The sequence below is a fragment of the Juglans regia genome, chromosome 13 (assembly GCF_001411555.2).
Source record: "Juglans regia cultivar Chandler chromosome 13, Walnut 2.0, whole genome shotgun sequence".
In the NCBI taxonomy this organism is placed as follows: Eukaryota; Viridiplantae; Streptophyta; class Magnoliopsida; order Fagales; family Juglandaceae; genus Juglans; species Juglans regia.
In genome coordinates, this window is record NC_049913.1 from 7,958,264 (window position 1) to 7,981,348 (window position 23,085).

At 38.1% G+C, this 23,085-nt stretch overlaps 3 protein-coding genes across 6 annotated transcripts; all 3 read right to left on the minus strand.

The window, feature by feature from the left end:
* Positions 1 to 859: 859 nt before the first annotated feature.
* LOC108997378 lies at positions 860 to 2,083 on the minus strand. Its single transcript, XM_018973608.2, has 4 exons — positions 1,989 to 2,083; positions 1,747 to 1,871; positions 1,367 to 1,648; positions 860 to 1,217 (listed from the first exon to the last, which is right to left on the minus strand). The coding sequence occupies exons 1-4, from the start codon at positions 2,004 to 2,006 to the stop codon at positions 1,163 to 1,165; spliced, it is 480 nt and encodes a 159-aa protein (XP_018829153.1). The 5' UTR covers positions 2,007 to 2,083; the 3' UTR covers positions 860 to 1,162.
* A 2,954-nt stretch (positions 2,084 to 5,037) lies between these two features.
* On the minus strand, positions 5,038 to 9,911 carry LOC108997373 (U-box domain-containing protein 44-like). Of its 4 annotated transcripts, none has more exons than XM_018973602.2 (5): positions 9,525 to 9,911; positions 9,317 to 9,425; positions 7,788 to 9,095; positions 7,394 to 7,691; positions 5,038 to 7,326 (listed from the first exon to the last, which is right to left on the minus strand). In XM_018973602.2, exons 3-5 carry the CDS (start codon positions 8,982 to 8,984, stop codon positions 5,750 to 5,752), a joined length of 3,072 nt encoding a protein of 1,023 aa, XP_018829147.1. In that variant the 5' UTR covers positions 8,985 to 9,095; positions 9,317 to 9,425; positions 9,525 to 9,911; the 3' UTR covers positions 5,038 to 5,749. The 4 variants fall into 4 exon arrangements, with proteins under 4 accessions (XP_018829147.1, XP_018829146.1, XP_018829149.1 ...); XM_018973601.2 differs by having other exon boundaries at positions 9,317 to 9,439; XM_018973604.2 differs by lacking the exon at positions 9,317 to 9,425.
* A 1,298-nt stretch (positions 9,912 to 11,209) lies between these two features.
* Positions 11,210 to 12,177, minus strand: LOC108997377 (ethylene-responsive transcription factor LEP-like). Its single transcript, XM_018973606.2, has one exon. The coding sequence runs from the start codon at positions 12,175 to 12,177 to the stop codon at positions 11,293 to 11,295; it is 885 nt and encodes a 294-aa protein (XP_018829151.1). The 3' UTR covers positions 11,210 to 11,292.
* Positions 12,178 to 23,085: the final 10,908 nt, after the last annotated feature.

A 23,085-nucleotide genomic window follows, 5' to 3' on the forward strand; every position in this document is an offset into this window, starting at 1 on the left:
AGAGTATAAGATAAGGACTTCGATTGGGAAATGATGCTCTTTTATTTGTCACAAGTTATGAATAAGAAGACAGGACAAGAAGAAGACTGGAACATAAAAGATAAATAATATTTACAGTTATAAAATATGTAAATGCTGTATATTTATAAAAAAAAAAAAAGAGTAAATATAGAATTTATATTAAAAAAATTAATTTTTTTAATGGTACATCCAATTTTTTTTTTTTAAATTAGTACATGTATCTAATATATCATAGAGCTCTTACATTTTATTTATAAATTGATATACGATGATGAGATTCCAACTCATGTAATGCTGCAATGTATCCTTTTATCTATTTTTTTTTTGGTCAAAAGATCATACAGCATGATTTGTTTGATTCACCCATCAGTTGCTCTCATCTCACAATCTGCGAACTGGGTTTCATCTCTCTCGCTCGCTCTCTCTCTCTGGAGCTAGAAGGCTGGAAAGAGATCAACTTTCAGTGGAAAAGAATGAGCAAATGAAGTTAGGATTGAATTGTGAGTTAAAATGAAAGAGGAAAGTTAAATAAAATATTATTAAAATATAATTTTTTAATATTATTATTATTTTAAGATTTAAAAAAATTTAATTATTTATTATATTTTATGTAAAAATTTATAAAAATTATAATAATAAGATATGATAAATTCTCGATTCAAAATCTAACCTGACTGTATTTTGTGAAAACTAGGGGATGGTTCCTTTATCTATAGATTTCTGACCCCAAGCTGTCTTTAGGTCCAGATATTTCATTTTGGGTTGGAAAGGCATTTCGAATCCCAAATCGCGAATTCTGTCGTTGGTAAGGGCACCATATCATTGTGATATTGGATGATTGTCACTTCAACGGATAATACTTTCTAGGCTGCGAATCACTTAAATTATGGATACAATGGTGTCTTTTGCTTTATTCGAACACACAAAAGGGAAAACAAGAGAAGAGAAGCCACATTTCCTCTCGCCCGAGCGAGGGAGGGCTCATTTGGCACTCAGAAAGAGCTTCTGAACCAAAGCAGAAAAAAGAAAAGGCACACAACTATGTACAAATGCGACACCATCAATTCTGACAAGAAGACATGATATTTGGCTCTCGTGGATATTTGTTTCAGCTTGTCCTAGATATTAGATTCTAGAAAAGTCAGTGGCGTGCAGGATCCACTCCAACCGATTTAAGGGTCTCTGCATTCCGAGGCCTGCACTTTCCAACAACGATTTTTCATCAGAACATGCATGGAAAAAAAAAAAAAAAAAAGCTCCAAAAGTTTAATTACGTGCCCAAACTTAAAAGGGAAGCAAGTGCAAGATTCAAGAGCAAACGTTATCGGGGAAATTAAGCACAGACCGAGTAAAGGGGTCAGGGCGGACAGGATCAGGGAGGGTGCGGCGGTGGTCCTGGATGTGAGCCACCTTCCTGAGGAAAGACTTGTTCACAAACTTATCGGCAGAACTAATAACCCGGTCCGGATCCTCCACCTCCGGTAGGGATTCTCTCCTCTTCTTGTTGACATAAACCGTCGGAGAATGCATGAGCTGCTGCTTGGCCGTATGCGTCCCTATAGTCACTGCTACCACCACCATTCCCAGCACCATATACAGTGGTGCGAACTCCCCCTTTATAGCCATCCTGCAACGTCACCATTATCAGTACAACATGACGGAGAAAATTAGCAATATGCAACGCACCTCTCACATATATTTTTCCCAAAGTATATGATGACTAACCTCGAATTATGGGTATCGCCGTGAGCTGCATCGACCGTCGGTGCAAACAGTTTCATTCTTGGAGTAGTTGAGGAAGCAAACGATCGGTTTCCTCCCAATCGCATCAGCGTTGATCTCCAATAGCTCTGCACCCACATCGCATGAAATTTTACTTACGGATCATATGAAAAGCATCATAAAGACCAACAACCAAGCGAACAACAAGAAAGTAACATATATATTAAGCGTAAAGAAGCACTTACAGTAGCCCTGAAAGCCATCTTTTTCAGAAACGGAAGATTGATCTTTATCTGTGACTGACTGTTTCTGAAGTTTCATTATATAGACCAATACGAACACTTCAGAACTTTCAAGAACTATGTGGCCAACGTTGTGGCCCGATGACACGTGTATCCCTAACATAGGAGCAGAGTGCCCGCAGAATGTGAGTGGAGCAACACGTGGCTTACATGCACAGTAGGGGCGGGGGGTCCAATCCTTTGTTAACCATCCATGCAATGGAATCACTTGTATGTCGGGTCGCCACTCTTTCCACGGAAATACAAAGTAGACCATTACCTATTACCTATTACCATTACCCCTGCTATTCCGAGATAATTGCCTATTACTTATACACCACAAACTCAATTAAAATGTTTAGGAAACAAATATTAAAAAGTTGAAACAAGAGAATTGATATTTACAATCTTAGAGATATAGATTTTGCACCATTTCTTTGAAGAAAGTGAGTAAATCTTGAATCCACATTAATTTTTTTTAATAATAGGCTCCATTTTTTTTAAAAAATTGGACGAAACTTGCACATTCTATTACTTTTAAAATAATATTAAGGAAAATAATATTATGCCGTCTCACTTTGCCCCTTCAATTTGACTGCTTATGTATTTTATTTTTTTATTTAATGGTTAAGGAAGTGACTATTAGTATTTTGATATATTTTTTATTTTTTTAAATATTTAAAAATATTTGAAAGAAAAAGCAAAAAAATAAAAATATAATTTGCACTAGTGGCACACCAAGTGATCAAACTTGAGTGATATGGTAGCATTACCCTAATATTAGAGTATAAAATTGATAATGTTGTAATTTCATCCAATCACAAATGTCATATCATTAAAATTAATACATAAGTATGACTTTTTAATAAGATGACATATTTTAACATAATATCACGTATTAAAACTCATGAATTCTTTTTAATATATGTGGATATGACTATAAATAAATCAGTCTGTTCGATAGCCCGCTCGATACTCGCTCGATTAAATTCGAATCGAACTCGACTCGTGAAAAAAAAAAGCTCGTTCATGAAAGCAGATACCCGCTCGATTTGTAAACGACACATACACGACTCGACTCGGCTAAGGCTCGTTAAGGCCCACTCGTTTATGCTCGAGTCGACTCGTTAGCTCGACTCGATTAAAACTCATTCATATATTGATAAATATATACGTACACCTATATATACATATATGTGCATATATATGTATTAGCTAATAATATAAGCATACCACTTTTATAATTAAATATATAATATGTAATCTAATTACTTATATCTATATAGTGAATATACTTCATAGGTATATTTTATAATTTGTATAATAATTAGTCGATAAAATTTAATAATTTCATATACTAGTATATGAGAACTATATATAAAATAAATATATGCTATTATATTAAGTGTATGTATTAATTTACTCAAAAAAAGTATATGTTTTAATAATATATGTAGGTATATAATATATTGTTATTTTGGATAAATATCAACTAGTTAAATATTAATTATTTATAAATATTTTATAATTTTATTATTCAATAAAAGTTCTATTTGTTAGTTGTATAAATTTAATATTAGATATTTTATATTTTATTTGTTAAATTTATTAATTATTAAATCAAATTAAAAAATAAATAATTCGAACTCGATCTCGAGTTCGGTTTGACTCGACTTGAACTCGTTTGTGAAACGAGCTCGAACTCGAATAAAGAATAAAAAAAAATCTTGAGTTCAAACTTGACAAACTAAAGAACAATTCGACTCGACTCAATTAGAGTCCTTACTACTTTTTAATCACATGATATGCGTGATGCAACAAGGAGGGTAATTTTAATGATTTGACATTTGTGAAAGAGGACCGAACTACTTATGGGGCTTTGAAGGACCAAACTTTCTGAAAGAGGACGAGAGCCATAGGCCCAGAGTAGTTGTCCGTTGCACGTCCATCTTCTTATTGGTTCAGCTCCCCCATCAGATGCCCAATTTCGATCTGCATGTGCTGCAAAGCTGTTTAAAAGATGGTTTTGGGTTTCCGATACTCTCTCGGGCTTCGATTATGGTTGTTCTGTCTCTCTGGACCTCTAATGTCGCTGTCTCGTGCGTGTATCAATGTCATTTTGACCTTCGATCTCTGTTCGTAGACTGGGACGATTTCTGTTCAACTGGGGGAGACTGCCGTGTGAAAGACTCTTTGTGGTACCCTACCAAGAGAGATGGGACCAGCAGGAGGGTAAGCGGGCCACACGTAAACGATTTTCACACTCTTTTCCATTTTCGCTGAAATGTGACCTTTTATGATTTGAGCCCAATTTGGTTTGAATTTCCTTCTAAAATTGTACCCAGGATGATCTTTATTATTTTTCTGAAGAGTTTAATTTCTCCAGTCTCTGATAGATTGTAGCTATATTTTGGGATTAGGCGTAGATTTTGTTCTCCCACCTTTTGAACACGCATGAGTTCCGAGTAATGCCAGTGATAAAAGAGGAGAAGAGGAGTGTTTCGTGGTGGAGGAAATTCAGGACTTGAAATAATTATCATTTTGTATCTATACAAGCGATAGATTTTTGCATTCTGCTCCTTACCTGTATTTCATTCATCTTTTAAGAATATTTTTCATTTAATCATGTGCATGATTTAAAACCTCTCAGAAAAATTTGTAATGCCAATGGATCCATCACCTTTTCAAACTTGAACAAAAACATTTCAAGAAATTTTCTCAACCTATACATATATTATATGTGTTCAACACTTTCGCATAACTCTTTCCGAAATTTATAAGAAAATCTTCGATCCAAACATGCTATAGGTGTTTAGGCTTCATCCAAGTAGAGGAAAAGCTAAAGCTAATTTTAAGCTCCTATTCTTTTTTCTCCCCCTCTTAAAGTCTGGTTCCAATGTCTATGGTAACTGATATGTATGGTATACAATCACGTCTTAATCTTGTAATAATAGTTATTGAGACTTTGTGGTTTTCAGTTTCATGTATCCATATTATCGATGCCATAGAACCATGATGACAATGGAGGCCGACTTTGCATGTAAATTTGCATATTGTACATGTCATACAAAAAAGAAAATCATACAAGATAATGTCAATCACTAGACTTTAATTTCCAAGAAATAAAATAACAGTAACTATGTTAGTTCTCTACTTGCTGCCTTCCGTTTAGGGGTGTTATTTTGCTCAGTCTTATCTTTGGGGTTGACTTTGGACTGAACTTAATAACTTCATTCACAGAATCTAATTTCAGCTGCCGCTGCAGGTGGAGAATGAATGAAAGGTGGAATTCATTTAAATAAGTTGAGTGGGAGAAGCAGGATCGAGATCGAGGGAACTCCTCTCTAAGACCACCCAATCAATAACGACTCAAACCTCAAACTTCTGCACGAGGGCAACATTGCTGAAATATGCTAATTGGCAATATTATGGTTGTTTTGTCCCTGGAGATTTCCCATATCCGTCTTTGAATTTGTGAATAAAACTCACCGAGCTCATAGAATGGGAATTTTCTGCTTACTTTTGGCAGTACATCTCGTCTTCTTGGACCAATAGTAAGCATGCTGGTAGCCTTATCTCGCCAAGAAAAATACTGAAATTTTCTTAGCTGAAGTTTTTGGGCACATTCACGCTCCTTTCTCAACTCTCTATGAGCCCCGTTGTGGTGTTCTACAGTTGAATACCCAATGCTTAACTGTAATTTCATGCTATAGAATCAAAGGAATTCAGAAGTAAGAAGATTGTTCTGGAAGAATCTTCATTTGCTGAAGCACCAAAGCTACTTTTTTCCTGAGATCATTCTCCTGAAGAAGCTGGATGAGGATCCCCTCAGACCGCTGAAATAGTGGCTCGGCGATCTGTGTATGGCTTAGAATCTTCTGGAAGAGGTCTAAGGCTTTAGCTTTGGCAGACAAGGAACCCTTCTCCAGGACTCGTAGAATGGCCACCACTCCTTGGTTGTCCACAATGGCTGCGGTAGCACGAGACAGTGTGCTATGTTCTGTCAGCAATGTTTCGAGTGCCATTAAAGCAGCTTCTGCTACACCAGACTCTGTCTCACTCAAAGTTTGTACCAGTGGCTTCACTGCATCTGCCTTGACGAGGCAGAATGTATCTCTATGTGAACAAGCAACACCATGAACAGAACATGAAATTCCATTCCCTGGCGAGGTTGAGCAACACCAAGGCATGTTTGGTAGGAACTTCATGATCACATGCACCAGGGGTGTGAAGCGCTTGGCTTGCTCTGCTGTTATGGTTCCATCAGATGGTGACAGGCTGGTGGATTGGGATAGTTTGGCAAGTGCAATGGCTGCCCGTTGCTTGGCTAGCGAGCTGCCCCCTGAGAGAACACGAACTAGTGATGGGTACAGTTCAAGTTTGCCCACTTGCCTCTGAAGTTCAGGCTTGCTAGGTTCTGTGTATCGTAAAAGTGCTGCTAGAGCATTTTCTAGTAAATATATGCCGTGGGGAGCAGGTGCCATGGTTCCATTATTTTCCTCATCAGCACTGCAAATCACCTCATGAATGGCTTTTAACGTGTCCGATTTGCGGAGTATCTCATCAATTATAAGATCATCACCGGGAAGCTGGCTGATGATTCCAGCGGCAGTGGACCTTTCTTCAATATCTGGTGAAGAGATGAGGATGCATGCCAAGGTCGCAATTGCTGTTTCTTTTGCAGGAGAAGGTGGTAGTGGAGCCCCAGCAGGATGATCTTCAGAAATGCGGTATATGAGCTTCATTGTCCACAGTCTCACTGCAGGCTGGTCACTGTGAAGCAAAGAGAAGAGTTGCCCAACCGCATCCATATCTGATCGAATTAGGTTTTGAGCTGTCTCAGATTTATGGCAGAGTTCAACCAGCAGGTGTAAGAACTGGACCCTAGTTCGAGGATTGGAGTTGGCCACACCCTGCAGAAGGAGACTGACATTGTGCTTTGATTGCAGCTCCTGCAAACCCTGATATTTATCGAGTTCTAGGTGCTGACTGGCTCCAATTAGTAGAGCAAGAATCTCAGCTGCTTCTTCTTTCTCATGCGGGTCAGACCTGACAAATGAAATGAGACCAAGCAAATGGGGTATTGTAACAGGATCTTTCAGAAGTCTCTTTACCATCTTGGGGTACTGTACGAGCTTTTTGATAGATCTGAGGCAAGCTACTTTGCATGCTGGGACGCTTGAAGAGAGCATCTGGACTAGGTTGTGTATGAATTGCTTGTTTTGTAAGTCCTTAATACTGCTCTCCTTGAGTTGCATCTCTATCAATGCTGCAGCCATCAATGTTCTGGTTTCTTGAGGTCCTGCAAGGAGATCCAGGTTAGCATATGGTTTGTCAGTGGATATGCATCACATGATCGATAATCTGACCTTGGTTAAAGCGACCCACAAATGGTTGGAAGTGTCCCGCTTCAGCCATCTTGACAACAAAATGTGTGTTGGAGGAGAGTTTCTGCAACACCTTGTTGGCATTCTGTGAGACGTCAAGGTTATCGTTAGCGAGTAACGAAACAAGAAGAGGAATACAGTCTTTTGTACTTCCTATTTTTTCTGAAAGGGTTTCTGTTTCTGACAGCTCCAACAAGATTGCAATGGCAACAGGTTCTGTTCCATCTTTATATATCTGCTTCACGATGCAGCGTACAGCTCCTGATGTAACAATGGATTCCTGCAAGTTCCAAGCAACAAAAAACTCTTAAATTTAGCTTGGTGGAAGATGAGATCGAAATATGATAAGCTGATACTATTCTCAGCATTTGCTTACCCTGTGATTATCACAGTATTTAGCCAGGAAGTAGAGGCATTTTAGTGTGGCCACCCTGTTCAGTATATTGTCTTTTAGTATCTCCACCAACTTTGGTACGAGTCCTTCTTCCGCAAATTTTAATGCATACGAAGACATCTCCAGCAAACCTTGCATATCTTCTAAGGCCTTGTTCTGTCTAGAATGGTCATTTGATGTGAGTCCAGCCAGTGCAGCTTGGAATTTTAAGTCCATGTCTCGCTGCTTCCATTCTTCAATAGAGTTTCGAAGGGAAAGGTTTGGAGTAAGGTCCAGCGATGGGAGCTCCTGTTCGCAGGTAGGGCACTTTTTCTCCCCCCTTCTGAAGTGTTCCCGAATTGCTTTCCTCTCAAAGCTGTGACCACAGGGGATTGCAACTGGGTCTGTCATCATCTCCTTGCACAATGGACAGATAAATGAATCAATTGGGTAATGCTGGTGGTATGAGGCAATTCTCTCATCGTCTGGTATCGTAAGAATTTCTGTACTGTACAAGAACTGTATCAACTGCGACAACTGAAGTGCCTCTGCCTGCTTCTTTTGAGTTTCCATCTCTTCTTTTTCCTGCTTCAGAAGTTCCAGCTCATTTTGAACCATGGATGCGTTCACATTAGCACCAACAGCTTCTGCAATCTTCTCCAGGAGCTTTACAGCATGCTCCTGATTTTTACTTTCCTGGGATATTAAATTCTCTATTTCTAAAGCAATTGCATCTGTTGCAAATGCTGCTGATCGGAACTCCATTTTGCTCAGGTTGCCCATGATCCGGGTAGCCATAGCAAGATTGATCAGCTGAAACGAGGAAATAGTGCTGGCAATATCTTTGGCCACATCCTGCATCTGCGAGAGCATTGAGTGTGACTTTAATATGAGATGGATGTGGCTTCCGGATTTGTAATCTTTAATGATCTTGCAGGCTTTCTTCAGCTGAAAATTCAAGGTCTCTAATGCAGCTTTTGTGGATTCTGAACCCGTTGCATCAACAACTTTCTGGAAATTCAATGTACCAAGCAGGTTTTTAAGATCAGAAATAGTCCTCAAGAATTCCTGAAAGCAATCCTTGTTAAGCACCACTTCCTTTGTTTCACTAACAAGCTCCGTTGCCTGCTTTACTGCCTTGTTACATAGTTCCTGCAGCACTGCCAGAGATATATCCTCAATTCCAATATCGAAGTTCATTGAATTATCGGAATTTGCTGAAATTTTAAGGTCTGTTTCAGGTATCTCGATCTCCCTATTGGGTCAGTCAATTCTGTCAACACTGCCTATCAACATGAATGTCATCCAGTCCTGCATATCCTCAGATTAAAGAAAAAAATAATTAGGATTTGGCATATTAAATTCTACTACGCCAAATTAACCATTCTGAGATGCAAATTATTTCAAGTATTTATATGAAGGTGTCATTGCTAATATGTTGGGATACGCCCGAAAATCTGGCAAGAGATGACGTTCGACTGGAATTGGGAAAGTAAATTAGTCATACTCCTAGAGGAAGGGTGTCGCCTCACCGTTGAGTGATCGCTTCTAAAGAAGATTGCAAGAAACCATTTTGCTTAGAATTGCAGTCATCCTTTCAACTTTAGCAGCAACAGTTGCTTAAATAAACTGGAGTCGACTCTACACAACTATATCTTCAGGAGGGGGAAAAACATGAAAAAAAATACCAGGAAAACAGAGAGAGAGAGAGAAGCTCAAGTTTTTTTTTTTTTTTTTTACCTGTATAGCTGATTCTTAAGCCTAATTCGTGGAGAATTACTGCAAAAATTCCCTCTTGTTTGTCTCTCCAGCCGATATGGTGACGGCTCTCTCTCTCTCTCTCTCTCTCTCTCTCTGTGGGGTGTCGGAGTTTATATTGTTATCAATCGACGGAAAAATGAGATTTTTGACAGCAGTTGTGTCATGCTGGGTTCGAACGAGGCTAAAATTCTTGATGGCAAGAAACAGGAGGGGATTTAAAGAGAAAGGAGAATTTCATGAGAAACGGAGGAGGTCATCAGGTCAAGTTATCGGGGAAGGAAGAGACCCAGTCGAAGTTTTCAAACCTCCAACACTACCAGTCTTCCCTTTCGATTTTCTAATTACGCGTAGAAAAAATAAGATGAAGCTCTGTTCCCACTATTAAGGTTTATTTATTTATTTTTGTACCGGTTTGCAAATTAAGCGCGTCGGATTCCAAAATCCGCTTTACATTTCGAGTTCAGAGGGTGAAGTTAGCAACGATACTTCCTGTTATTAACCTCGGCCTCGTTCTTTATCTTAAGTGTCGTTTTTTAGTTTTCTTAGTCAACATATATTAAAAACTTTGGTTTTGCGAGACCCCACCCTGACGAAAGCAGAGTTTTTTTTTTTTTTCAAAAAAAAAAACAAAAAAATTCTGACGAGTGAGAGGATGGTCCTGGTCCTGGGTGATTGGAATGCCTCCTGTCCTCTTTCAGTATTTTCTTGGAAATTTAATTCACATCGACAAACAAGATCAGTTCCATCCGATCCGATGTAGAAAATAGCAAAACGAGTGTCAGCGCCTACGTCAGATAGCTCACCACTGAGTTTCAGTTTGGTGGTCGTAAAAGTCACTCCTCTGGGAATGAAAAAGTCACCCCTCTTGGATTCGTTCCCTCAATTAGGAGCCGTGTCTTCGTGATTCAGGTGATCAACATGTGACCGAGAGCTCCGTTATACTTTATTGAGCCCGCTTCCGGCTTCAGACATAAAGCGGTCAGATCCGGGATTTTTGTCCACTCGTGCAAAAACGGCTGTTGATTTGTTTCTGTACTGACTATCTTGGCTGGTAGTCATCCCAAAAACCCTCCTTAAAAGGTTATATTAGGATATTGGACTACAAGCCAAGCTTTTGGTTTTAGATAAAAGGATTAGTATATATATATATATATATATTAGGAACTCTACCAAAAAAAACAAAAGGAATTTTGGGTAAAAAAATAATGGAATCATTGTCTCTTTTAGGGACATAAATCTTGTTTACTTTACCATCTTTATGGGACGGAAAAAAAAGGTCATCAGCCTGAAGGTATGTTGGTGTGATGTGGATGAAGTTATTAAAAACAAAGCAAACATTACATGTACTAAGTACCAAAAGAGGTTTATGATCTCCTTGTCATCGACACCAGGAGAGTAATTTTTTCATGTGAGTGGGAAGGATAGTTGTTGTGGATTCAAGGTCTTGGAGACCTTACTATACTTGACCATTGGGCATCCAAACTACAAATTTCAATAAGGTCAAAATCTTGCAATAAGCTTAACCAAACCCATACAATTCACTTTTAAGGATAAGGCTATACTTGCCGGCTCCCAAAAGAAAACAAACAAGCGATAAGAAGTTAAAAAATAAAATAAAATAAAATAAACAAAAAACCAGCAGGCCTTTTGCATTCCCCCGCCACAATCACAAAACGACAAAGAAAAACACACCCCAATATTGAACTGACATGTAGATTAAATTACAAATAAAAAAGGGTGAGAGGGATTAATAGTAGTAGGCAGATGACGAACCCAGATCAAATCCATCGGTACCTGACTCTGGAACCGGTGGCATCCTCCCAAAGAGTGGGCTGTGCTGCACAAACTCATTAGAATCAAAGCCCAAATATGGAGCGGTAACTGCTGAGTCGAGCCCATTTGTAGTTTGCTCAGAAAACCCTAGAAAGCTGGTGTCACTCCAAAGTTCTTGGCCCATATTGGAGCCCATCACTCCAGCCCCGTAGAAAGTGGATGCGTCTGGAGGCAAAGGCGGGAGCTCAGTACTGTCATGGGATTTGTACGTGTGAGAGTGTGGTTGTTCTTGTGACTGTGATTGCCCACCATCTGTGATAGCCGTAATGGGTTGGTATGTAGATCCACAAGTAGTCGTCCCCTGGCCCTGAGCCCAGTCGTCTCCGCCGGAAAATGGACACGCAGAGATGTCGAAGAAGGGGTCCTGGCCGAAGAAGAGGTGGGTGGAGGAGTGGGTATTCGTATCGTTTTGCTGTTGATGGGGAGCGAAGAGGGCCGAGATGTCGTGCTGTGTTTCGTCGGGCGAGATGATGGAGGTGACAGAGGAGCCGGGCGGCATGTCAGAGTAAACGAAGTTTGTGCGGGCCTTGGAACCGCGCATGGAACGAGCAGCACGGTCGTAGGCCAAGGCAGCCTCCTCAGCAGTGTCGAAGGTGCCGAGCCAGTGCCTCTCTTTTGTGGAAGGGTCTCTTATCTCTGCTGCATATCTTCCCCATGGCCGCCTCCTTACCCCAAGAAACCTGGCTTCTCCTTGCTGCTGTTGGTTTTCTAGTACTGGTTGTTGTTGTTGCTGCTTTCTTTTGGACTTTGACGAGGAGGAGGGTGAGTTGGCTGATGATGAGTTGTTAAAGCTGCTCATGATGTATATATGATTCTATGAATAAAAAGATGGCCTTAGATTTTAGATATATAGGCACTGAAAGTGAAAGACAAGCTTTCTATCTTTGCCTGAATATTCAGTGTCTGTCAGAAAAAAACAAAGAGATTTTCAGAGAGAGAGAGAGAGAGAGAGAGAGAGTCTGCTTTCTCTTCTGCTTTCTCAAGTGAAATTTAGATGAGGAGAGAATGATTGTAGAGCCTTGTTTTCCGGCCGTTGCATGTAGGCTGTTTAAATAAGAAGATTGTGCAATAATATAGGCACGCCCTTTTTACCAGACTTGCCCTTCACAAGATCTGAAAGGCCATTCAAATCCCCTCTCGATCTATCCAAATCATGATCATGATGAGCCAAGGATGATCATGAGTATTATGATCAGCCATCCATCTCCGAACGATCACTTTTCTTCTTAATTGCTACTAATCATATGTGATTGGGACCCACTTCTCGCATGGGAACTGATCTTATCATTAGCTCCTACTCTTCGTTCTGCTAATCCAATATTATGATTGCATGCAGACGCGATTCCCCCCAACAGTCCTACTGCACATTCCCTAGCTAGCTAGCTTAAATCTCCTACAGCTGATCCTATGTTAATTATTTCAACACTTTTTTCCCTTTTCTTTTCTTTTACTTCTTTCCCTCCTTAATTTTTGGTTGATCAGAAGCAGTAAAAAACGTCGACTAGTACTCTACACTACGTTACTTCTTTCCCTCCTTAATTAACGAGTTATTGTTTGTATAAATATGTCAGTTTCTTTTAGTACAATACTATATATACTACAATAATAATATTAACTAGCTAGTAACAGTTAATAACGATTCATTCATGATATTATTGAGAGAACCCACACTACTTATCTTTCTTTCTTTCTTTTGTTCATTCTTTATATATATATATATATATATATATATATGAAAATATATTTGTTATTTCAAGATGTGCAAGTTTTACATACACTCTTTAAAAAAAATAGGTAAATATGAACCCACGTGAAAACTAAATTTTTTAATAGTAGGCTTCACTCTTTCTCAAATAGAAAAAAAAGTGGGGTGTAAGCCTTTCTTTTTCACATTTTTTTTTACAGAATCTCAATTTTATTAAAAACCTTTACTTATGGAGGAGGAAAACCGTAGTAACAATCTAGACACCTGGGGTTATATATAGACCAAACCCAAACATCAAAAAATGAAGACCCAAAACTATTTTGTACATACCCAATAAAAATTCTATCTTGACCGAATGTAAGGTAAACCTCATCTATTAGTACGTACAAGACCACAAACCGACCCTTATCATAACTATCCCCAATAAAATCCAAAGAAACCCTCATAGTACCTTCATTTGTTAAAAAATTTGCCACCATATTTGCTTCTTTAAAGACATGTCGCACCCGAGCATTAAGCGAGTAAATGAGCTCCTAAGCTTCCTCCTAAAACTCCCATAAATACCAAAATCTGCAAACTCCCGACAAGAACCATCCCACCATATGAACACTTGAATCTGATTTCACCAAAATATTCCTCAAACCCAATTTCTGACACAACTTCAAGCCATCTACAAGCGCCCTACACTCTACAAGAGTGTTAGTCGCATGTCCATAATGGTGCGCAAAACCCGCCATGAACCTACCATGAATATCCCGAATGACCCCACCACCTTCTGAAGGCCCCGAGTTCCTAGAAGACCCTCCATCCACATTAATCTTGAACCACCTCTCTGGAGGCATATAAGCGATGGGAACTATAGAGCAATTAAACTCCTACAACAACAAAACATCTTTATGATTCAATCTCTTAAATTGTTAAAGGGTGTTGGAAATTTCCATGAAAAAACCTTTAACTACACGGATAATAGTAGGGGTGCAAATTGGTCGGTCCAGTCCGGTCCGGTCCGACGATGGACCAAACACCCATAGGGATCAGACCGGACCGGTAGCTATCGGTTCGGTCGGTCCATTCGGTCTGGTCTATTTTTTTTCTTTTTTTTTAAAAAATTAATTAATAAAAAAAATTATTTAAAATACTAAATAAACTAAGTAACTTATTAATGTGGATTATGTAACAAACTTAATAAAAATAATATCTTATATGGTCAATGATAATAAATTAGATAAAAATTATATTATTAATTTATATAATTACTATATAATTAATTAATTGATATTATATATTAGTTAATTCATAAAATATTAACAATTGTTAATAACATATTTAAAATTTTATATTGTTAATAGTGATAGGTTAGATGAAGATATATATAAAATATTGTTAATTTATAGAATATTAACAAGTATTAATAACATATTTAAAATTTTATATTGTTAATTGTACAATTATTATATAAATAATATATATAAAATATTTTTTTATTTTTATTTTTCATTCAGTCTGGTCTAGTTCGTTTCGGAAAAACCTTGGACCGTGGACTAGACCAAAACTTTTCGGTCCTCTAAAACGTGGACCAAGACCGACCGGTCTCAGTCTTGGTCCGGTCTGGACAGAAACGGTCTGTCCGAACCAACCGTTTATCACCCCGAGATAGTAGCCCTCCAATCAAACGCTAACCCCTCCATCCGAGCTGCACATCTAGCTCGCCAAATCTCCCAAGTAATAACAATAGAAGCAACACCATGTAACCACCCCACTTGAGAATTCGACGACACCCACAACCACCAAACATTAAGCACCCCCTTCCACAACCTCACTTGCGGCAAACGAACCCCGAAAATTCTTGCAAAAAAATCTCAAACTTTACTCGCCCCCTCGCCTAGGGGTGGCAATATGTGACACGACCCGTTAACCCAATACGAACAAGATACGATAAAAGCGGGTTAGAGTTTAGTCTTAACGGGTTCGGGTCAAAACGGGTTGACCCGTTAAGACACGATTGCTTAACGGGTCAACCTGTTATAACCCGTTATGACCCGTTAAGAAAATTAAATTTATCTTTATACCCTTAGACCTAAAGGGCAAGGAGGACGCTCCACTTCCTTCTTCAAGTTCTAAATTTGTTTAAATTTGTGTTTTTAATTTTTTATTATATTTGGGATTGTAACATTAATATATTTACGTTGTATGTTTTGTTTATTATATTTGAAATGTAATTTTAATAATGAATATTATTATAAATTGTGTGGATCATATTTGTTTGGATTATAATTTTAGACTTGTAGTTAGTTTTTCATTTTTTATAGATATTATTTATATTTAAATATTTATATAAAATCAATTAAGTCAAACAGGTTGTGTCGTGTCGCATCATGTCAATTTATTTCTTATTCATTAACGGGTCATAACGGGTCGGGTCGTGTCAACCCGTTATCTTACCGTGTCGTGTTCGGGTTTGAAATTTTGACACGAAATCCTTAACGGGTCGTGTTCGTGTCGACCCATTAAGTGTAATGTACATACTTTGACACGACACGAACATGACCCGTTAACACGATTTGACACCCCTACCCTTGCCATCACACAAAACACGATCTAACGTTTCAACCATAGGCTCTACACAATAATCATACTTTGAAACTAGTGACACTCCCAACCCCTTAATAGCCTCATCTACCGGCAAAGCATTTTGGCTAGTAAACAAAAGACATTTATTTTTAGGAATTGCTGCTGCCACATCCACTTCCTCCATATACAAACTGCACCATGATGCTGAATTAAATTCCACACAGACTTGGTGCTAAATTTTTCGTTCGCCAAAGGCACCCAGACGAAAATATATCCGCCTCTCTGAACCGCACCTGAGCACGTCTAACCTTCTCCACCATTTCCTCATTTACTAACTCACGCAACCTACAAAAATCATACCCAGCTTCATTTCTCAATTCACGTAGCTTGATACCGGGATCACCCACCACTCCTACTACATCAACCACAACCCCATCTCCCAACCAATTATCAAACTAGAAACTCAAATCACATCGCCGAACTAAGCATCTCGAATTACTCAACACATGAGGTAAGACCCGCAGAACCTCCTTCCAAAACCGAGAACCTCTAGTAGATGAAACTAGAGCCACAATATGTGAATTCCCCACATATTTAGCTTTAAAGAACTCAGTCCATATAGACCCCCCCAATCACCATTTTCCATGCATACTTCATGAGTAATGAAATTTGAACTTCCGATAAATCACGAATACTCAAACCTTCCTCTTCTACCGGTAAACAAATCATGCGCCAAGACACCTAATTCCATTTTTTCTTCCCCTCATTCGAACCCCAGAGAAAGTTTGAAAAAATTTTCTTCAAGCCTTTAAGAACACCTTTTGGCAAATTCATCACCGAAAGTAAATGTATCGGCATACTATTCAGCACATGTTTTAAAAGCACAATTTTACCACCAAACGATAAAGTTTACTCTTCCATCCCGCAAGCTTTTTTTGTACTTTAGCAAGAAAATGATCAAACATTCTTAATTTTAATCTCCCCACATGTAATGGCACACCCAAATGAATACAAGGCCATGTCCCTTCCGTAAAACTAGAATTTCTCATTATTTCCTCCTTCATAGTCAATGTAAAACAAGAAGCAAAATGAATGGAAGATTTACTCGAACTCACCAATTGCCCAAACATGCTTTCATAAGAGTGAAGAACATGCATAATATTCTGAATGGACTTCTTTCCACCATTCGGAAATAATAGAAGATCATCGACATAAAATAAATAACTAATCATCGTGCCACCACACGGATTGAATGGCTTAATATTCTCCCCCAAAAAATTCCTTACGAAGCATACGAGACAACACTTCATTCACCAAAATAAACAAAAAATGGGCCGGGGACAAAGGGTTACCTTGTCGAAGACCCCGAGATGGCTTAAAAAATCCTTTCGAATTCCCATTCAACATTACTGAATAAGCAGGTGAAGATATGTAATTAAAAATAAGCGAACGCCCCTTCTCACAAAAACCCAACCTACGCAACACTTCCATAAAAAATCTCCAATTGACATGGTCATAAGCCTTCACCGTATCAATTTTTATCATCACATTAACTCCCCAACACTTCCTATTCATCCCATGTACTAGCTCCTGCGCAAGAGTGATATTATAAAAAATACTACACCCACGCACAAAAGTAGCCTATTCCGGAGATATAATTTCTTCTATAATTGGCGCCAGCCTAGCCAACAAAATCTTAGCTAAAATTTTGTAAGCCACCGAGCACAAACTAGTAGGTTGGAACTAAGTGAAAGAATTCGGCATATCCACCTTCGGTATCAAAACAATATCTCTGGCTCCAAAAAAATTAGACAAGAGCAATCCCTCAAAGAATTTACACGCCAACTTAAAGATATTATCTTTAATAATGTCCCAAGTAAGAATAAAGAAATTGTCGAATAACCATCTGGCCCTAGACTACTATCATGCAGAATCGACCAAATAGCAGCTTTCACTTCATCCATAGATGGCGCCCCACACAACCTCTCGTTCTCCTGCACATAAACCACCGGCTCAAGCAAACTCAATGTCGCATCATCCCACTCAATAGGTGAAGTTGTCAAAAGTTTCTGAAAAAATTACACTACACCAGAATGCACATTTGCCTCTGAATCAAGAATCTGCCCATTAGCCAATGACACCCTTTCAAACAACTTATTCTTCTTCTTCACTCTCATCGACGCATGAAAGAAAGCTGTATTCGAGTCTCCTTCCATAAGCCATTTGATCCGTGACTTTTGGCACCCCATAATCTCCTTATGTAACCATTGTACATGTCTTTGCTTATAACACAATAACTCCTCCTCTAGCTCTGGAGAATAATTCAAAATGACCGAATCCTCCAAGGCTAACAACCTTGATTTAATATTTTTCAACTCTAAATCCACTCTACCAAACACCTCCACATTCCATTGTTATAAAACTCTTTTTAAAAACTTCAACTTTCCACTCATCTGAATCATAGCACAACCCTCCATCGACTTCTTCCAATAGCTTCTAACTAAATGCAAGAAATCCTCATGCGTGCCCCACATACGCTGGAATCTAAATGGTCGAGCCCCATTTCTTCTCTCGCACTGCAAACTGGTTAACATAGGGCAATGGTCAGACGACCATTTGGCCCAAATGTGATGACCTCCTAGTCTTCCATTACACCAAGACAATTGATAACCATCACAAGGCAGCTCAACAAGCCCACAACCTCGAATACATGATCTAAAATCAGACTTTGTATGAGGAGCCCGAAATATACCACCCACTTTTTCATAGTCACTTCAAATAATATTAAAATCCCCCGAGATAAACCAATGCGAGTTCCCCGCATCAAGATTACTCAACTAATTCCATAACTCCCTCATTTTCCACCGAAAACAACTAGCATAAACTACAGTCCAAATAACTTGAACATTATCCCGCCAAAACTAACATGTAATTGCCTGGTCTGAAACTGATACCAACTCAAATTCAAAATCGTCTGCCCAAAAAAGCCAAACTTTGCTGCCAGCTGAAGCATTATTAAAAAAACTTGGAAGATGCATCCACTTTGCCCATCTCCCACATTTATTAGCTAAAAGAAAAGGTTCTAAAAGAGCCACCATAGAAGAGCAGTGTTTATTCAAAATAAGTCGAAACCTACTCTTCGACGAAAGAATCCATCTAATATTCCAAGTAAGAATATTCATAACCATTAATGAATTTTATTCGAGCGAGTAGTCCTTCTTAAGACTACTAAAGAATTTCTTTTCTTCATCTCATTGAGTTTTTTCAACGACATATTCATTTTTGGGTCCGACTCATAACACTTCAAAGCTAACTCCTCCACTCCCTTATCAATCTCGTCATTAGACAACAGACAACACAAATTCTCCCCCTCTATATCACCATCAACACCAATAAGCCCCTATGCCCCAAATGAACTAACTCACATTTTAGTGCTTCATCAATAAGCTTCAAAGAACTTCGCGGCGAATGCATGCCAACCAAGTACCCTGCAAGATCAACTTGGTCTTCCTCATCTAGCGATTGTTCATACCAGTTGCTACCATGCTCAACACGCAGACCCACTTGGGCTTTATTCCCCATATCCTCGCAACCCAACCAAGAAACCTCCTATCCACAAACCAACGACACCTCCACAGATTCCTCTATCAACTCCGGCTGACAATGGCCGAGAACCTCACCTTTTTTATCCACATACAAAACAGGCAAAGACACCTTCTCAGCTTCACTCCGACGCAAATTAATCCCCTGTAGCAATGCCTCATGTCTTAAATTCTTTTCTAACTGCACATAAGAATCCACAGTTTGCAGACTTTTCTCAGGATTTTTAACGCCTACAGCCTTTCAAACTTGCTTGGGATGATCTTTATCCCTTCACGCTTTCTGCCCATTTGACTCACAACTTTCTCAGAACGATCACACCTTCCATATCTCTGCTCTTAGTGCCCTTGCTTACGACAATAAGAACAATATGCTGGCAACGTCTCATATATCACCTCCTGAAAATGACTTTTCTCAAGTCCTAGAACACCAATCCAAAAAGAATGTCACAAAGGCTTCGAAACATCCATTTCAACATAAATGTGCATTGCCTGTGGACGCGTCACACAAGCCGTAGCGTTATCCCTCTTCAAAAACTTTCCAAACCCTCCACCAATGCTCTTCGAAATAAAGACATGAAAATAATTCAGAGGCAAACCTAGGAATATAATCCATACAGGAACCAAAGGCAAATCATCTTCCTCATTGAAATTCGGCGTCCAATGGAAAACCCTATACGACATTCCCTCAATCTCTACATTTCAACGCGACATCACACTGAAAAAGTCATCCTCATTAGCCAATCGAACCAAGACATTCCGAGGATTACAAAACTGTCCCACCACTGGCATCAATCGAAGCCCCCATCTATTTTTAATAAAACCCCTCACATGATCTAAAGATGGGCAATGTCGCAAAAATTTTAACGCCATCGAAAATCTGAACAGCTCTGCCGATTGCTTAATCTCCGCTTTGGAGAAGACGAAAAACATCTCTCAGTCATTGAAGCGAGGTTCCTGCAGAGATAAATCTACCTCTGGTAATTGTTACGGCCTGGAGACTACAACATCAGCAAACTGCACCGAGACCCCTGCAAGTGACTTTCCCCAATCCCTGCCTATCTTGGCTACATCCTACACTGTCAGATTCTCTCTAGACACTAGAGCCTGCAGCCAACCCCTAATGGATGACGGAAGACGTCATGAAAACCCTAGAAGAATCGCCCACCTAGAGAGGAAAATCACCCTTGCCACGTGGCACTTTTTTTTTTTTTCCTTTAGTTTTTTTTTTTTTTTTGTCAACTGTAGCCTTTCTTTTTCACATACACATATATATATATATGAAAAATAATATTTACAGTTTTATAGTGTACAAGTCTCACGTACTCTCTTTGAAAGTGAGTGCACGAGACATACACATTTCCTAAAACTATATCTAGCATTATTGATGATCAGTACTTAGTAGTACTTAGTTCGAAGTCCTGAAAAACATAATAATTAAACTCGTTTTTATATACCCTTTTAACCATTGAGTTATGCGAGCATATCAAAATTAGGAGGGGATCAATTAACATTACATTGTAATCTGTTAACGGTATTCTTATTAATTCGTTTGATAATTTACAGTTTTATTTAGTCATTTTATGAAAACCAATCATTAATTTTTTACTGGAAAACATGCATATATATGCTCGTCTGTTTCATCCTCTAATCATGATCAACTAAATAAGGAAATCGATGATCCTGTACGTACATCTGTCCTTCGATAAAGAAACAAAAATCAATCTGTTTGTCTGTTTCATCGGCCTGCAAATTAAAAGAAGGTAGGATGGATAATCTTGCATGTCCTTGATCAAATTAATTAATTTACTGGCCGGGAAGAAACAAATTAGCGTCCCAATAATTAATTAAAAATAATTAAGGTGGGTAGTGTTCGGATGATCATGAGTTAATTTCCACCCGGTGAAGTATCATAATCTTGCTAATTATAAGGAGAGCATGCTGATCAGCGACTTGCATGACAGTAGTGATCATGACTGCATGGCATGTTCTGCTTGACTAACTTTCTAGTAAATTCACTTTTTCTTTTCTTTTTTTTTTTTGAATAAATTAGTTCATTTCTTTTGATTAAATACTTGCAATTATATGGAGATTTTAATTAATATGTGTGACCCAAAGTTCTCACATGTGGATCGAGATCAGAAAGACAGTCGCTTGAATCAGGTACCAATCATGGCTGATTCATGTACTAAATAATCAAATCATGAGTCACCAGTATAAATAATGAACATGATGCAGCCTTAGCAAATTATAACTTTTATCCAATCCCAAAAAGGTTAGCAATTTCTTTTGATTAATTAAATACCTGCACCATATGATTGCTAAAATACTCGACCACTAATATTCCAATTATCATTCCCATACATACACACACACACACACACACATATATATATATATATGATCATGAGATCAGCAGTTTCATGATAGTCTTAAGTTGGGTTTTGTCACTACAGTACGTATGATCATCATTTCTGCTGGATGAGTAAATATTGGAAGATGATCATCAGGAGCCACATGATGTGCACCATCTCTCCAAATGGGTTGAGTCATAATCTAATTAACCTCAATTTAATTTATTGATGATTAATTAGTTAACTATAGGCCTTCGGTGCATGGGTAAGCATCATTTCCATAATCATTCTTCATTTACCATATATATATATATATATATCGGCAAGATATTTTATCAACCTCAATCTTAAATAAGATATATAATAGCATATATAATTGTAAAAGCTTTTGGTGTAATACAAAAGTGTATAATCCAAAATTAAAAAATTTAACTATTTTTTATTATTATTTCGTGATCTTTCTTTATATATATATATATATATATATATATACACACTAGCTAGCTAGCCTCTTGCGTGCGCTATAAAATATGCAAGATTGCTTTCTTTTGTGTCTATATATAATATATAGATGTAGGATTCACCAGTATTTTTTCCCACACACGTGACATGTTTTCTTTTCTCACATGGTTCCATATATCTCTAACTTTTGACTGAAGTTTTATTTTATATATTTCTAAGCAAGCTTTGCATTTCTGGTAGAATAGGTTAATTATGTTTGAGTGGGTAGTACTTGAACTTGAGTGACTTCATGTAGATGGTCAAACTATATATATATATATATATATATATATATATATATATATATGTTCATTTGATTTTTATTAGCTTAATTATGATCACCAAATTTCTCGAGTTTATGTATAGGAATTAAATTGTACGAGTTATATATAGCGTTTAATATATAGTCAATCATATTTTGTATTCACGAATAGCTCATTTAATGTCGAAATAATTCAAATTCGGATTTGATCATCGATCAAGGCAAATAATCTTAAGTGGTGGATCGAGAGTACTTGTACTCTGTTGTCACAATACTAAACTAATTAAACGGGGAGACCAATTAATTAAGTAGGTAAAAATAAAAAGAAGTGCACAAATTAAAGGTCATGTTACCCTAGCTAGCTGCTATAATTAAGCGCGTAATGCAAATGTAGTCTTAATTTACAAGGGAATATAATGGTCTCAGCTAGCCATGTGCCATCCAATTTGAGCAAAATATAATGATATGTTCCACCATGCATGATGATCCCTAGCTAGCTCATGACGCCTTTTCAATCCCAAATGCCGTTTTAAAATTCCATGCAAATGACTTTTTTCTGCTTTAATAATAATATTTCACGGAGTTTGGAGGTCCTTTAGCATGAATAGAGCTCCATCCAAATGAGGGGATCGATCGAGAAAGCTAAGGCATTTTGGGATGCATGTGATCAGAGAGAGAGGGACACAAAAGCTAGCTAGGGTTGCTTTTTTTTTAA

Excerpts from the sequence above, each read along its gene's own strand:
- LOC108997378 (XM_018973608.2), bottom strand. Across the intron at positions 1,649-1,746 it reads GGCGATACCCATAATTCGAG|GATGGCTATAAAGGGGGAGT; the intron begins GTTAGTCATCAT and ends GTGACGTTGCAG. Across the intron at positions 1,218-1,366 it reads CGCCCTGACCCCTTTACTCG|GCCTCGGAATGCAGAGACCC; the intron begins GTCTGTGCTTAA and ends TGGAAAGTGCAG.
- LOC108997373 (XM_018973604.2), bottom strand. The coding sequence starts at position 8,984 with ATGAACTTCGATATTGGAATTGAGGATATATCTCTGGCAGTGCTGCAG. Across the intron at positions 7,692-7,787 it reads AATACTGTGATAATCACAGG|GAATCCATTGTTACATCAGG; the intron begins GTAAGCAAATGC and ends TGGAACTTGCAG. Across the intron at positions 7,327-7,393 it reads TGTGGGTCGCTTTAACCAAG|GACCTCAAGAAACCAGAACA; the intron begins GTCAGATTATCG and ends ATCTCCTTGCAG.
- LOC108997377 (XM_018973606.2), bottom strand. The coding sequence starts at position 12,177 with ATGAGCAGCTTTAACAACTCATCATCAGCCAACTCACCCTCCTCCTCG.